The 15976-nt window shown below is 41.7% G+C and overlaps 1 protein-coding gene across 2 annotated transcripts in view; it reads right to left on the bottom strand.

Moving 5' to 3' along the window:
- Positions 1–1188: 1188 nt before the first annotated feature.
- LOC102233304 (ETS domain-containing transcription factor ERF-like) overlaps positions 1189–15976 on the bottom strand; it is a 43881-nt gene continuing 29093 nt past the window's right edge. For both annotated transcript variants that reach the window (XM_023344353.1, XM_023344354.1), the window contains 3 exons: positions 9991–10103; positions 3297–4168; positions 1189–2516 (listed from right to left, as the gene is read on the bottom strand). In XM_023344353.1, coding sequence (XP_023200121.1) covers positions 1920–2516; positions 3297–4168; positions 9991–10103 — 1582 coding nt within the window. In that variant the 3' untranslated portion in view covers positions 1189–1919. The remainder of the gene's footprint in view (positions 2517–3296; positions 4169–9990; positions 10104–15976) is intronic.

The following is a 15976-nucleotide window of genomic DNA, read 5'->3' as shown; positions in this document are numbered from 1 at the left end:
ATGTTAAAAATATACTTGTTTTATGTCTCAGTGAAGGTTTGCCTGAGTTAGCCTTGATGCTCCACATTCATTATGTTTCCCTCCCTCCCCCAAAAGACACTAATCAGTTTATCATCTCTGCAAATGCCCGAAGAATACTGTCCATTTAAATCCAGAGGAAAAAATAAGTATTTTTATTTCATATATATGTTTATATATATAAAAAAATAGAAGAAGCTGATGATGGGTAAGGTTGAAGGCAACAACGCTGAAAATGCCCTCGTCGGCGAAACTGGAGAGGAAGATGGAGTCTCTTCCAGACCAAACCAATCGATGCGTTTCTTCTTCTTCTGCATTATAATCTGTAGTGACGGGGCGTCTTCCAGGCACTTCTAGAATCTCTGTACAGGCGGCTGATTCTTCAGTAACATCAGGATCTGTCGGCTCCATGTTGGGTAAAAGAAGAAACGAACAAGAACTGGAGGCGACTCCCAACGTCCGGTCGCCTCCCCCGAACATTTATCTACTAGATTTGGGCACGATTGTGATCAGAAGTAGACCGAGGCAACTCTGTAGTCGGGTTTAAATCTGAGTTTTAGTGTTAAAGACGTGATGATGTGTCGCAGAGCAGGTCCAGCTGTATTCGCCAAGCAAACACCATGATTTCAACATGATTCTGCGCAAACAGCTCGTTTTGTTCCTTGTTTTTGCTCCGAACGGGTCGCTGCGCCACACGGAGGAAGATGATTTGTTTATTTAGCTCAGTTAAAAACTTTTTACCAAAACTGTCAAGTTGAAAGTAATTGAGGGCCACGTGAGATTGAATTTTAAAACAGTTTAAATTAAAATTATTTTAAAAATTGCTAAATGTTTAATTTTTATCTGCACAAATAAGTACACTGCAAAAAACACAAACTCTTAAGTACTTTTGGTCTAGTAAACATCATATACTTAAAATAAGACTAAACTAACTTATAAATAATTCTACAACAAGATCCAAGCGCTTGTCTGAAGTAAATAATTCTTTAATATTGATGGAAAAGCACAAATTACACATAGAAAATAAAACATTGTTATAAGTGAAACGATTTGATAGTGGAACTTTTTCATCAATATTAAGGAATTATTGACTTTAAAAAATATATTTTGTGATGAAATGTTACTTGCAAGTTAGTTTTGTCTTATTTCAACTGAACTAAAATATTTGAACTGAAAACTAGACCAAAAATCAGTGGTCAGAGTTGGTATTTTTTGCAGTGAACACATAATTTATTCAAATAAAGATGTCTGACTTAATAGAAGAGGGATCTGTAACTTATTGTAGATCTGAAACACAAATTTTATTTGTTTAAAAAAAATTAATTACAATCTTAAATGTTGATGTTTTTTCTATTATCTTTGGATTTTTTGTATATTCTGAGCAACAAAAACAGAAAATAGATTTCTTTAAAAGTGTTTGCATTAAAGTCTTCAGAGAAAAAAAATATCGCAAAATATTTGTGGTTCTGTTTACTATAAAATTTAATTAAATGCGTACTTTGTGTTGTACATTCCATATTTAATATTTAGGAGACTTTAATTCACATCTTTTTTTAAAATGATTTGTTTAACTGCATACCTCCAACACTGAGCTGGACTATCAAGTTTGTGCGATTTTTGTATTTTGGTTGAGGGCCACACAGAATCACTGTGAGTGCCACAAAAGGCCCTCGGGCCACACTTTGGACACCTGATTTAGGTAACTGAAGCCAGAATTTGTGAATTATTGCACAAATCTTCCTGCAAACGACCCAAATTAGTTCAGCTAAAAGCAAAGAACAAAACTGTTGGTTCTGGTTTTTTGAAAACATTATATGAAACCTGCTACGTTTACTAAAGCCAGATTTCCGGCTCCGGCCGAACGTCTGGATCTGCAGAACCTGCCATGTTGGGTTTGTTTTTCAGCAGCTGGCGTTTTCCAGCGACAGCTGCGCCGTAGCTCTCTGCAGCTCGGAGCTCGCTCGGCGTTGGGTCGGCGCCGGCGGCAGCATCAGGCCCAGGATCACTCCTCTTCCTGCGCCGCTCTCCTCTCCTTCTCTCTTCCCGTCTTCCTGGTCCTCTCCCTCTCCTCTCACTTTCTTGTCCTCCGCCTCGTCCCGGTCTCCGTCCGCCTCCATCCGCTGGTCTTCGCTCCAGCGGCGTTTGAAGCGAAGTTTGAGCGGGATGCAGCGGGTTCCGCCGGGACTGACGGGCGCTGCCGCCGCCTGGCCCGGCTCGGTCTTCAGGCCCATCAGCGAGAAGGCGGCGGCGCCACCAGGAGGCGGAGTGGCGGGAGTTTTGAACACCTCTTCGTCATCGTCGGGGTCTTCCTCTGGATGAGGAGCGGACGGGCTGCCGCTGCTCCCGTTCTTCAGATGGAGATGAGGATGATGACGGCTGTGAGGAAGAAGGGGGAACATGTCTCCCTCCTCATCCTCGCTGTTGGGGTTCAGCTCGTCTTCCTCGCTGATGTCGGTCACCTCCACGTCTTCCTCAGACAGGTCGGAGACCGGCTCCACCTGCAGGGGATCGACAGATCAGCGATAATCTCCGATTCTCTGAGGCCTAAAAATAGAATCTCAGTTTTTGGTTACAGATCCGATTTTAATAAAACTTTTTATCCATTATTTCCAAAAAAAGTTTTATGACAGTTTCAAAGGTTTTATGACTATGAGAATTTCTGTTTATATATAGTCTTAAAAAAAAGTATATTTATCCGGATCTGACGTGACCAGATCAGTTTGGTTCTTTTTGAAATAGATTCGGTCATTTACAGGATCGTTTCTAAATCCTACTGATAATAATTTGACGCTGATGTGTTTAAAGATTAAATTTTACCTGTAAGGTATGTTCACCAAGTTGCTCAACGTTCCAATGTTCAAGTTGTCATAAAATTACTAATTTATCATTCTGTTATTATGACTTTATTCTGTTAATGATTATTCTTGCATTATCAGGACTTTATTATTAAAACATTATTCTGGCAATGACTTCATTATCGTATCATTATGACCTTATTCTCCTAATATAATCACTTTATTCTTGTAATTAAAAAACAAATTTGTAGCTTGGTCCTAACATCGTGTTGTAACCTCAAAATCCAAATAAACAGAAGCTGTAAAACATGTTTGCGAAACAAGATGGCTGCTCTGGGCGTGCTGACATCACTCTGAACTACGGAAACACGAGGAATGCATTGGTGAAAAAAAAGTCTTCATTTTTATAAATTACATTTTCAAAAACCAATAATTTTATTAATATTCCAGCGCTACTCTGAGATGCACCCAAAGCCGACTCACCTTGATCTTCGGCGGCGCTCCTCCCGCAGCAGACCCGGCGTTCGGACCGGCGCCGGTAAACGAGGAAGCGTGGTTGGAGGAGGAGGCGGCGGCCAGCGAGCTCCCCGCCTCCCTCTGCTTGCGGCCGAGCGGTGGCGGCTGCAGCTTGAACTTGAACGGCGAGGCGTGCGCGTCGTCGGTCGGCTGCTGGCCGAGCGGCAGCGGCATGGGCGGGGGCTGCAGGTGGTGGGGAGCGGGTTTCTCCAGGGTGGGGCGGTGCGGCTGGGGGACGATGATGTTGGGATAGTGCAGGAAGGCCCGGGGGCTGAGGTGGTAGTTGTAAACGGACTGGGTGTGGGCCTGCAGGTAGTGCTTCATGTCCTCCGGGTTGAAGGAGAAGTGGGAGCCCATCATGGGGGACGACAGGGAAGGGGACGGGGTGTAGGCCAGGTGGGGGGTGGGGGTCATGGACAGGGCGGGGGACAGCAGGCCTCCGGGCCCGGGCAGGGGGGACACGGGGAACGGGGACAGAGGGTCGGGGTGGACCCTGGGCGCGGGCCTGGGTAACCCCGCTGGGGTCGGGTGACCCCCGTAGAACCTGAACAGGGACTCGTGAGGCAGGCGGGGGGCGAGGAGCCCTCGGAAGGCCCGGTCGGGCCCGATGGCGCGCTCGTCGGCCGCCGCCGCCGCCTCCTCTAGCTCGGAGTTGGTGGAGGTGCCGTCGCTGCAGTCGCTGACGGAGCCGCGGGCCATGCGGCGCGCCACGGTGCTGAACACGCCGGGGCTGCGCAGCTCCTCGCTGGAGGACAGAACCTCCGACGGGGTGGAGGGCGGGAAGCGGAAATGTGTTCCTCCGGTCGGGACGGGGGGCGCGCTCTGAGGCACTCCACGACCTGCGATGAACAAGAGAACAGTTCAGAACAAGAGAACAGTTCAGACTCGCTTCCTGTAGCGGTGGGCGTTTATAAGTAATAAACTGTCCCATAACTTATCACGATAAATCATAATATTGTTGTTTTGAGACCATTTTCAAGTAGTATAATTTTAATGGCATAATAATGCAAAAACACATTCTCAGAGATGAATAAAGTTTAAATTCAAATGAACATTTGACCCTGGAACTAAAAGACACTTTAAATCTTCTAAATAAATAAAACAACAAAATGAATCAAATAAAATTAATTATGAAGTCTCAGTAAACAAAATAGTCCTTCAAAAAAAGTTTTAGTTCAAAGCACCACTGATCTATATTTCTAAAGAAAAAAATTAAAAAATGAGTGAAAATGTTTTCAAAAAGTGGCTTTTATTTCAGGCAGTTGTTGCAACTCCTACTAATACAGATTCTTCAGAGTTATTATAGATAGTGATGGCTGTTGGCAGCAAAGATCTCCTGTAGCAGTCTGTGTTTCAGCGAATCTAAAGAAGCCTCTGACTAAAGACACTTTTTCTAAGACAGCCTCATGGAGAGGATGTTCAGGGTTGTCCATAGTATTCTTAGTTTTATGAAGAATCCGCCTTTGCATCTTCATCTTGTGAAATAAGGTTTGATTTCCACAGTCGTCCCCAGAACAGAACCAGAACCAGAACCAGAACAGAACCAGCTTCTTTATAAGGTTGAGACTTTTTAGGTCCCTTGCTCTGACGCCGTGGCAGAAGAGATGAAACAACAAAGTTATGGAAGATCTGCAGCGTCTTGCTGCAAACCTTCCTCCAGTCGCTCTGTCTCTTCTTATAGACGCGTCTCCAATCCAGCCTGTCGTCCAGGTGAACACCGAGCTATTTATATTCCTCAACCACCTCCACTTTTTCTCCCATGGTGGAAATAAGGTTTGATTTAACCTTCTTTCTTCTGAAATCTACAATCATCTCCTTTGATTTGTTTACATTCAAGATGAGAGGATTCTTATATTTTCTCTTGAGCCATAAGCCTTAAAAGCTGAGAGGAACCAAGAGGTTAGGCCGAGGCCTGATGAGCTCCTCCTGCCTCCCCCTTCTGAGCCTGTGGCACTGCAATAAATTCTTGGCATCCGAACACATGCCGGGATTAAATATTGGAAAAGTCGACCCGACTGCCATTACAAACATGGGCTGGGTTCCTCTGTTTTTTTTTCCAGCGTCTGTCGTTTAAAAAAAGAAAAACACATCTGTGCCATGTGTGTCAGGAATGACGGGTGGAGGAGAAGCTGCAAGCGCGTACGAAACCATTGTATCACAACATGTCAGTGTGTGGGCCACATCACACAGAGGCTATAATTAAAGTTTCGTGCTTCGCTTATGTCACCCGGTCTCCAACGCTCCATATGGGCCATGTTTACGCTGGGTGGCCGGGCCCAAAGCGGCTGCACCCCAGGGAGGAGGGGAAAAGCGCAGACGTGGCGTGCTGGGGTCTGGAGACGCACGCGGTCGGTTACTGGGCAGATTAAGACGAATGTCAGAGAGCAGCATATACGCCTCCACGCCTTCAACATGTTTCTGATTTGTTCCACTAATGAAACAACATCTTTAGGGGTTTTTTTCTGGCAAACTGGGCCTGTGGTGAAAAAAAGCTGCTCAACAGCTCCCTCTATAGGAGGAAATAAAGAAGAAATAAAACTTAATTAAAGCTGCAAGCAGCCTCGGGCGGCCCTCGCAGCAAGCGCCGCTCCGGCCTATTGGCCACCGCGGGGGTTCCGGCCACCGCAGAAGCTCTCGCGCGGTTTCCAGAGCCGCAGCCCGCTCCCCACCGCTGAAGCTCCGCCGCAGTTTCCAGCACCGCCGCCCGCCAGCCGCCGCAGGAGCTGTCGCGCATTTTCCCCGCCCGTCCGCCGGGCGACACGCGTGAATGCGTTCGGCGGCGCTGCCCGACGACTGTCGAAAAATCTGGCGCAGATCGGTTGTTGCGTCGAGGAGACACAACCCATGTATTAACTTAGGGGGCGCAGTGGAGCCAAATTACATCTCAAACCCGTCGGGCTCTTTAGAGGTGAACAAAGGTCATACCTATCCAGTTTGGCGCCAATCGGATGATCTATGCCTGAATAAGAGCCAAACGTATGTATATGGCGAGGGACTGATATTCGCCATTTGGCCACGCCCACACGGTTCAGCCAGCAGCGAGCATTGACAGAGTTTATCATCCGAATCATCTTGATTAGGTCAAGAGAGCCATAAACAGAGCTTTCCAAGTAAAAAAATAGCACTTCCTGTTCCGAGGGGGCGGGGCCTAAGTGATGTCATCATTTGACCATTGGATATTATTGGACACTCGATTATGATCAATCACTGAACGTTTGGTGTCTCTGTGAGTTTTTGTGTTAGAATTACTAATTATTAAATTTTTTCCTCCATTACAACATTGAACTTTCATTCCATAGGGCAATGCTGCCCTCTGGTGTCGAATTACTGAAATAATGAAACTATTTCAGTGGGCAGCAGAGGGCAGCATTGCCCTACAAACAACGAACATGGACTGTTTATTATGTAATTACACAGAAGATCTCTCTAATTCATTCTGAGGGGGCGGGGCTTAGATGACGTCATAATATGATGACATAGCATTGTCAGGCATCACACCAGGATGAGTCAGGCCAAGTTTGGTGCAGCTCGGTCGAAACATGTGGAATCTAGAAGCAAACGTATGGCATCGGCGTTACAGGTCACTTCGCCTCGCCGCCACGCCCACCTGCTATGTCAAAGCCGGCCGGGGTTGGAATCCACAACACACCAACATGTTTTCTGTCTCTGGACACAGTTTCATGTTGATTAGGTCAAAGGGCTAATATAGCGACCGTTCACAGTAAAACATGACACTTCCTGTTCTCAGGGGGCGTGGCCTAAGTGATGTCATCATTTCACCACAGGGTATTTTAGGACACCCGATGACGGCCAATCACTGAAAGTTTGGTGTCTCTGTGAGTTTCTGTGCAGGATATATAAGAGTTTGGTGTTTCATGGCGAGTAGGTGAACTTTGACCCCTGGTAACCCCCCTTCAGCAAGCTCATACAGTCACCAATTTGATAACTTTAAATCAGACATGCCTTATGATCAGACTGACCGAGTTTGAAGCCGATCAATCGAAATCCCTAGGAGGAGTTCGATCAAATACGAAGGCTGTAAACGTCAAACTCGAGGTCCAAAATGGACCTTCAATAGAAAATGGCCGACTTCCTGTTGGGTTTCGACCATGGCTCTAATAGACTTTTTTGTACGTCCTGACAAGATACACATATGTACCAAGTTTCGTAATTCTAAGTTAAAGCATGGCTTGGGGCTGTTCATTTAAAATACTCTAGGGGTCGCTATAGAGAAATTAGGCCACGCCCACCAAATATCGCTATGGATTCCTGTTCGGGGATGGATAAGGATCCATCCTAGTGAGTTTGGAGCAGCTCACCCCGAAACTGTGGAATTCAGAGCCAAACGAAATTCGACGGCGTTCGCAACGCCGCCACGCCCACCTGCTTCATCGCAGCCAGTCGGGGTTGGAATCCACAACACACCAACATGTCTTCTGCCTCTGGACACAGTTTCATGTTGATTAGGTCAAAGGGCTAAGATAGCGACCGTTCACAGTAAAACATTACACTTCCTGCTCTCAGGGGGCGTGGCCTATGTAAAAAAAAAATTTCACTGCAGGGTATTATAGGACACCCGATGCCGATCAATCACTGAAAGTTTGGTCCCTCTATGTGTTTTTGTATAGGAAATATAAGAGGTTTTTGTTTCATGGCGTGTAGGTGAACTTTGACCCCTGGTAACCCCCCTTCAACATGCTCCAAAACTCACCAATTTGATAACTTTAAATCAGACATGCCTTATGATCAGACTGACCGAGTTTGAAGCCGATCAATCGAAATCCCTAGGAGGAGTTCGATCAAATACGAAGGCTGTAAACGTCAAAATCGAGGAAAAAAATGGACGTTCAATACAAAATGGCCGACTTTCTGTGATAGTTGCACTATGACATTACTTGTAAATTCTGAGCGTCTTAGTGAGCTCTACAACTGTACCGAATTTCAAGTCTCTACGATGAAGTAAGTGAATAGCAATGGGTCTGTTGAAAATTGCTAGTTGCTGCCGTTGAGCAATTTTTTTTGCGATTTTTGCGGCGACCTTAAAATTCAAAATTTTTAAACCGCCTAGTCGCTTCCGCCAAGTTTGGTGAGTTTTTGAATATGATAAAGCCCCCAAAAAGGCGCACGAAGAGGGGGTAAGAATAATAATAATAATAATAATAAACAGTACAGATACAATAGGCCTTCGCAGCGCTTTGCTGCTCGGGCCTAAAAACAGAAATCTGAGTCAGTTTTGACAAAATGAAGATCAACATCCACTAAAAAGTAAGAAAAACGTTTTATTTAGCTCTTCATTGGCTCGTATTGTCCCTCCTATTACAGCAGAAAGATCTAACAACTTTGGTGAAGCTGAAACGAGAATATTTCAGCTAAAACCTGATTAGAAAGAGTGGAAAAAGCTGACTAACTACTAACTAGTTAACTAGTTATAACTCTAAAGACCTGTTAGAGTTACAATCTCTAACAGGTCGTTATAACTCTAAAAGTTAGAGTTATAAAGGTCGGTGACCCCTACCGTAAAATGACAGAGTGAGATTTATTTGTCACATTAGCTGTAATTGAATAACATGTTCGCTTCTCTTTCCCATATTTAAGAGAAATGTGATTCATTCATACATCATGTTCATGAAACTTTGTTTGAAAGAATTTCTCTTTAGTGTAAAACATTTAAGTTAATGTTTGATGAGCGTAATGGCGATGCTCAAAGTCAGTTTTGATTCATTACAAACAATTAAATATTTCTTTACAGTCATTTATTTCAGTGCCTATTCTGTACACCTCTGTGGGTGCCTACTTCCAACTTAGTAGACAAGTAAATAAATAAAATCTGTAACTGAGGCCACCCCCAGTGATATGCTACCCTGGGCAATGAGCCACATCAAAAACCACCAATGTTATCATCTAAGGGAAAATGTAAAAAACTCTGATTGGCTTAAATACAAATTAAAAGAGGCATCAATTATTCCTGCCTACTGTGGGTTTTTCACATTCTACTCTCATCTACTCTTTTTACAGTTTTTGTTTTTAAACTACAGCAGTAAACTTGCTTTAAAGACTTTTATGTGCCTTTGCCAGAGGTGCCAATAAATGTATAGTAAAAAGTGTAGTAAATGGAATGCAAAGGCAATTAAAAACAACAAAGCCAGTCTGCAGTTTTTCGTTTTTAACTGAATTTTATATGATGCAAAAGTTCCAAACTATTTAAAATATGCATTAAATAACAAAAGTTAAGCTATTTTCAAAAATAGGGTTAGAAAATATATCAAAAAGACATAGTCTTATTTTTGTGTCATCTGTAACCATAAATAGTCTGAATCCTTAGCCTAAGTATGGCTCCTTTGTATTCATTTCCCCAATAAAAGTAGCAGATGTTGGAATATAAAATAATAAAAAAGTGTTTAAAAACAAGTACGCTTAAAAGATTAAAATGAAACTGAATTATCTATAAAGTCTGAAACGCAGGAAGTTGAACGTTTGATGAGTAAAAGATCCAACAGCTGGATCTCGTTTTTCATGTTTCAGTTTAAAATCCGACACAAACCAACAGAACCTTCCCCAGAAGCAGGCGTAACGCTTCCCCTCCTCGCTGCGTAAATCACCTCAGCGCGCTTTAACACCAACCCGGCCAGCAGTTTTCACGTTGCTGCGAATGTGTACCTACCAGAGCCCATGTCGATGAAGGGGTAATTGACGAGCACCAGTTTGTTGAAGTTGAACTTGTAGGTGAACCTCTTCCCTTTGGTCTTGTGGAGGATCCGCTTGTTGTAGTAGTATCTGTGCAGAGAGCGGAGGACAGGAAGATGTTGTCACCTGCAGGTTATTCACCGTGGAGCCAGATTTACTGAAGTTAGCAGCAGTTTAAATTCATCACGTGGAAAAGAAAACCTTAGGAGAGATTTTCAAGCTTATACAAACCACTGAACATATTGGAAATTAAATGCAGCTTTAGAAGCTACTCTCAATGCTACTTGACACAATAATTCCTGGTGTTTGTAAAGCAGCCAATCCAGGAACTTTATTTATTTTCTTTGAAGCTGATTGGCTGTAACCCCAAGAGTGGGGATAAGTTAGTCTGAATTAATTAGTTTCTACAATATCAAATCAATCAATCAAAATGTTATTTTTATAGCACATTTCAGCAACAAACTGCTTCACATCATAAAAACACAAAAAATGTTGGACAGCGTTTCATTTATAATGTTTCAAAAGCAACTCTAGACAGGTGAGTTTTTAGTCTAGATTTAAAGAAACTCAGTGTTTCGGCTCTTTTACGTTTTTCTGGAAGTTTGTTCCAGATTTGTGGTGCATAGAAGCTGAATGCTGCTTCTCCATGTTTGGTAGTATTTGGATGCTAAGAAGTTCAGTGACCTATAAACCAACAGTATTTTAAGGTCTATGCAATAGTGCTAAGATGGTTTATAATATGTGTACTAATGCATGTTGAGTGTTTGGATTATTAAAATAAGAGGTTCTAATTGTTTTGTCAGCACCTGTTGGTCTCTAACTCCTGTGAATACTTGAAGTCCACTGTAAAAGTTTAAACATTTTTAGTAACATACTGTGAAAAATATTAAAAGGGGACCCATTATGCTTCCTTTTAAGTAAGTTAGGAAAGGTCTGTGGGTTATAAAAACAAAATCATTCTCCTACAATGACATTTCAGCTCCTCAGTTCTGATGTTTGTGAACTCGTTCCAGAATGAGCCGTTTTAGGGGTCTGTCACTTTTATGCAAATAAGCTGTTGTTGGCCACGCCCCCAAGGTCAACGTTTAAACTTGCCCTTTAGACTCTTGAAAATGGCTGTAAAACCGCATATTTCGATGCTGAAGAAGCACAACTATCAAGGATGCAGCAGAGGTTTCTGATTGTTGGTCAGCAGTAAAACCAGCGGATCAATCGGGCTTGTCTTCAAATAGTGGAGTAGGCGGAGCTCCGCTTGGGTTGCTAGGTAACTGGGCTGTACCCACCGACTGTGACTTAATCAGTGGGTTTTTGAAACGGCTTGTTTTCAAACACCAAAAACCATTAACTTATTGGTAGAAAACGGTTACATAAGGCTTTTTTAAGCACCTGAATAGTTTCTAGAAACAGTAAAGACCAGGATAGAAGTATAAAAACAAGGAAAAAGTGAATTTTGCACAACAGATCCTGCAATAAACAATTTTTTTTAATAGAGTCCCACCACAACTTAAAACCTAAAAATTGAAATAATATGTTTGCGTCCCAATTAGATATTCACTAAAATGAGAAGTTGTCATTTTTTCCAAAAGGTCATGTTATATTTGAGGCTGTAAACAATTTTTTAAATCTGGATTGAGGGTAAAAGTGGATGTTTGTAAAGGTTGTGGACCCCTGATTAGAGGCTAGACACTTTGCTTTTCTCATGTGCATGAAAGCACAGACTTATAAAACAACACAAAAGGTTCTTTGATGCATAAATAGGAATAATAATTCCTTCCTTCCGTTGCATTCAAAACTATGGCCTCCATCAACGAAACTGCAGAACATTTCTTTTCTCTTTTATGCTACAATCCTTAGAATAAAAACCCACAGGCCATCAAGGTGGGTCTGCTATCAAAGAAATAAGCAAGGAAAAGCCTGTTTGGTGCAGAAAAGAGCAAACACACCAAACAAAATGGGTAAAGATACAATGATGCACAGTGAGACTGATCAACACAGCTTAAAGAAACAAAATGCTGTGAGAGGAGGGGAGTTCTTGATGGAAAGAGTGATGTAAACCTCCATAAACAGGCCGCTTCCTGACTGAACACAACGCTTCAATTCAAAGCCTCACTGTGAGCTTGAAGGAGGTGAGACATCCATTCAGATTTAGTCTTATCCAGGCGGCTCCATTAGTAGGAGTGCATTAGTCATCGTCAGCACACAGAGTGATGCAAAGAGTGAATAGGCAGCTGCTGACAGCTCCTCCAAAAGACAAGAAAATGGCTCAGTGTGACTCACCAACAGCCACATTCATACTACTTTACACAAAAACAAGTAAATCGGAGAACCTCATTCAGCAGGGACCGGCCACCTCATTCTGGGAAATGTAATACGCATCATTTCCAGTTACATGAAGCACAGAGAAGCTCGGTGGGTGAATCTGCACATGGATTTATGGATGATGTCTGGTTCACACTGCAAAAACACAAAATCTTACCAAGTATTTTCTAGTGCAAATGTCTTATTAAACTTGAAATAAGACAAAACTAACTCACAAGTAACATTTCAGCAAGATTAAGGGGTTTGTTTCAGGCCAATAATCCCTTATTATTGAGAAAAATGCTACTCCACTGACAGATGACAACTGAAAATATCTGCCAGTGGAAATAGTACTTTTTATTAGGGCGTGAACTATTAATCAAATTAATTGTGATTAATGGATTATTGAAATAATCATCAACTAATTTAGTAATCGATTAATCGTTAATAGACACTAAAAATGGCTATTTGCTGAAGAAACAACACACAAAACATTACATTTTGCATTTAATATGAAAAAATATATAAATCTGTTCAACCCAGATCTCCTCAAATGCCTTTTTTTCTTTTTTAGCTTTGCATGGAAAATTATCTTCCATTATGCCAATTCAAATATTAATCCCAAAACAAACAAATAAGTAGACAGTATTTTTTAGCTGCATTTGCATTTTTGCTACAAATCACTGAAAAGTGCAGAATATGCCAATTTAAATTTTTTTTAAATTAGTTGTCAGAATAACCAACAGAACAATTGGTTACAAAAATAATTGTTAATTGCAGCCCTACGTTTTAATCAATATTCAAGAATTACTTACTGAAAACAAGCTCCTATATCTTGCTGAAAAGTTACCTGAAGGTTCATTTTGTCTTGTTTCAAGTGAACTAAGATATTTGCAATAGAAACGAAACAAAAAATACTCAGTAAGATTTAGTTTTTTTTGCAGTGCAGGCTGAATGAGATTACAAAAGCTTGTATAACTGCACCCTGAGCACCAATCAATTAATTTTTACACATCCGTCCATCCATAAAGATCAATGCTATTATTTATGGTCACATGCGTAACAAGTATTCAATCTGGGACAGGAAGAGAGATGATTAATCTTCAGGAAACTGAAGGTAAACATGAAGAAACGACACAACTTGAGGTGATCGGTCACATTAGGAGCGACGGTTAAAGAAATCACACAATAATGGGGATATGAGTCATTCTGCTCAGGCTGAATCCAGCGTAGACATGATATTCGTCACGGGAGTTTTGCACAAAGGAGGGAGAAAGCAGGAGCTCGTTGAGCCCCTCAGTGACTCAAAGAGTGAAGGGCCTCTTCTGAAAGAAACGGCTGTGATGAACTCCCACACTCTCACATGGAGAGCGGCCGCACAAAGCAGCAAACGGACAAAACCGGCAGGAACTGTGAGCAGGGGAAGTAATCAGATCATGAAGAGCTGAGGTCATTTAATCACTCAGGAACAAACAGGTGGTTACAGCAGGCAGGCTGCCTTCATTAGTTTTGATCAATAATAACAGACAATATGAATCCTGATGATTGCAGGTTTCAGATGTGGATCTTCCTTCCTAGACGATTCCAAGCATAAATGTCTGACTTTATAATCTTAGAGAAGATCTTGGAGTTAATGTCGTAAATTGACGCTTTAACGGTTTTTTTTGTTTTTAGCAAATTTTCAACATTTTGACAAAGATTAATTTTGAAATCTACAGTATTTTTGTACTGAGTTGGAAATGTACTCCTCTGTGACTATATTGTTTTTTTTCTTTTATCTAGAATAACCTAAAAACTAGGGCTGACATGATTAATTGGAAATAACTGTCAGCTAATTTAGTAATCAATTAATCGTTAATTAGGGATTGGAGACTCAAAAGAGACACTTTGATGAAAATACAAGATATTTAAGAAATTCTCTTTACAAAGTTCAAGTCTTCATCAGAAAAATGGCTTGAATGTAGTGAAATGTTTGGTTTGAGAAGAGTCCGATTAATTGTGATGAATCAATAATTGAAATAATCGTCAATTAATGGTATTGACCAAAATGTGAATTGTAAGTCTTTTTATAGAACGGTGATCAGCCCAAAAATTGCTATCTGTGCACTCCTACCTACTAGGAATGCACAGATTGCACTCCTAGTAGGTAGTCGGTAGGTAGAAGGTAGTTGTTAACAAAAAGTCTGACTTTTTGTTAACATATCAGAAAGGTTTGTAAACTTCTAGATGAAGTAAATATTCTAACTGGGAAGTGGTGAATAACTCAATGTGAATCTAAGTAGAGCACATGTAGGACACGTGGTGAAACCTTTCCAAATAGTAAACATCGGAGTTTTAGCAAAGGTGCGAACCGGAGCAGAGCTGTGAAAGAAGCAAACACCAGGAGGAAGCAAGGCGAGTTTAAAATGCATCACCACACGCCTCTTCTTATCAAATATCTTTGCTTAAAACAGACAGGAGTCATATTTCAGCCATAAAATGCAGTAACATAGCCACACGTGCATACTGTACATGCATGAATGAAAGCACACGTGTGCACCACTGCTAGCTCACTTCAAAAGACGCAGAAAAGCATCAAAGATTAAAGGAAGTTTCTTCAAACGACGTCAGAATCAATTAACGGCCTGCGGTTCGTATAAAAGCTCCAGAAACCACAACAAAGAAACTTGCAGAGTTCGGTTCCAGCTTGTCGTTGATGTGAAACGCTCAGATCAGAGAGAAAGTAAGAATTCATCTTTAAAACCGACTGTTTAGGTGCTGATAAAACTTTAGGCGTTCTGATGAGTCTAGGACAGATTGACTTTCCAAATACAAGAACTGACACTAAATACCACCTTAATGTCCTGCAATCAGTGCTCCAAAGCATCAATTAATTAGGAATTTATTGTAATTGGTCAATTTTTCCAGCGACCAGCAATCAGCAGGTCAAATACAAAGAAAAGTTAGATCCCATCCAAAACTGAAAAATTCCACTTCTTCCTGCACCTTAAAACAGCCTGCATCTTGTTTGAGTCAGACAGATTATCTAGCAATTTATGGCACATTTGTATTAATAGACGCCAGACATGTTTGCTTATTCAAACTATTCATTAAGGTGAAGCTTTGTTTCTATATCTGTGCTTTACGTAAAAATGCCCCTCCAAGTTCATGGAGGTACCTGCAACCTTAACCTGTCTGCTCTTTATTTATGCATCGTGTGATTTTAGATCAGTCCAGATAAGTTTAATTTTTGATGCTAAATCAGTGTATCATGAATTGCTTTAAATTTAGAATCACATTTATGATAAATTGTGTTGTTTATAAATATTTAAATGGCATAAAATAAAATTTTCTTGCAAGAAGAAAGTTCATAAGCAGACAGGACAGATGGGCTGGAGGAGGACTGACACGGAGCAGGGTGTTAAGAGTGTGTGTGTGTGTGTGTGTGTGTGTGCGTGCGTGTGTGTGTGGGCACGTCTGCGTGACTGTGCGTGTGTGTGTAAATAAGGATGAGAACATACGGGTGGCTAAATAAAACCCAGCAGCATCCCACATGTGCTCCGCAGTGGGTGAAGGTGTGTGTTTCTAAATTGGCCGTCACCCTGGAGCTTCGGCGCGGAGCAGAGGCTGCTTCAAAACACGACGGCTCCTTTTAATTGCACCACACAAACAGCCACAACGACGAC

Source organism: Xiphophorus maculatus, chromosome 13 (genome assembly GCF_002775205.1).
Source record: "Xiphophorus maculatus strain JP 163 A chromosome 13, X_maculatus-5.0-male, whole genome shotgun sequence".
NCBI lineage: Eukaryota > Metazoa > Chordata > Actinopteri > Cyprinodontiformes > Poeciliidae > Xiphophorus > Xiphophorus maculatus.
The sequence above is the reverse complement of the archived record's forward strand: the minus strand, read 5'-3'. Positions and strand labels throughout refer to the sequence as shown.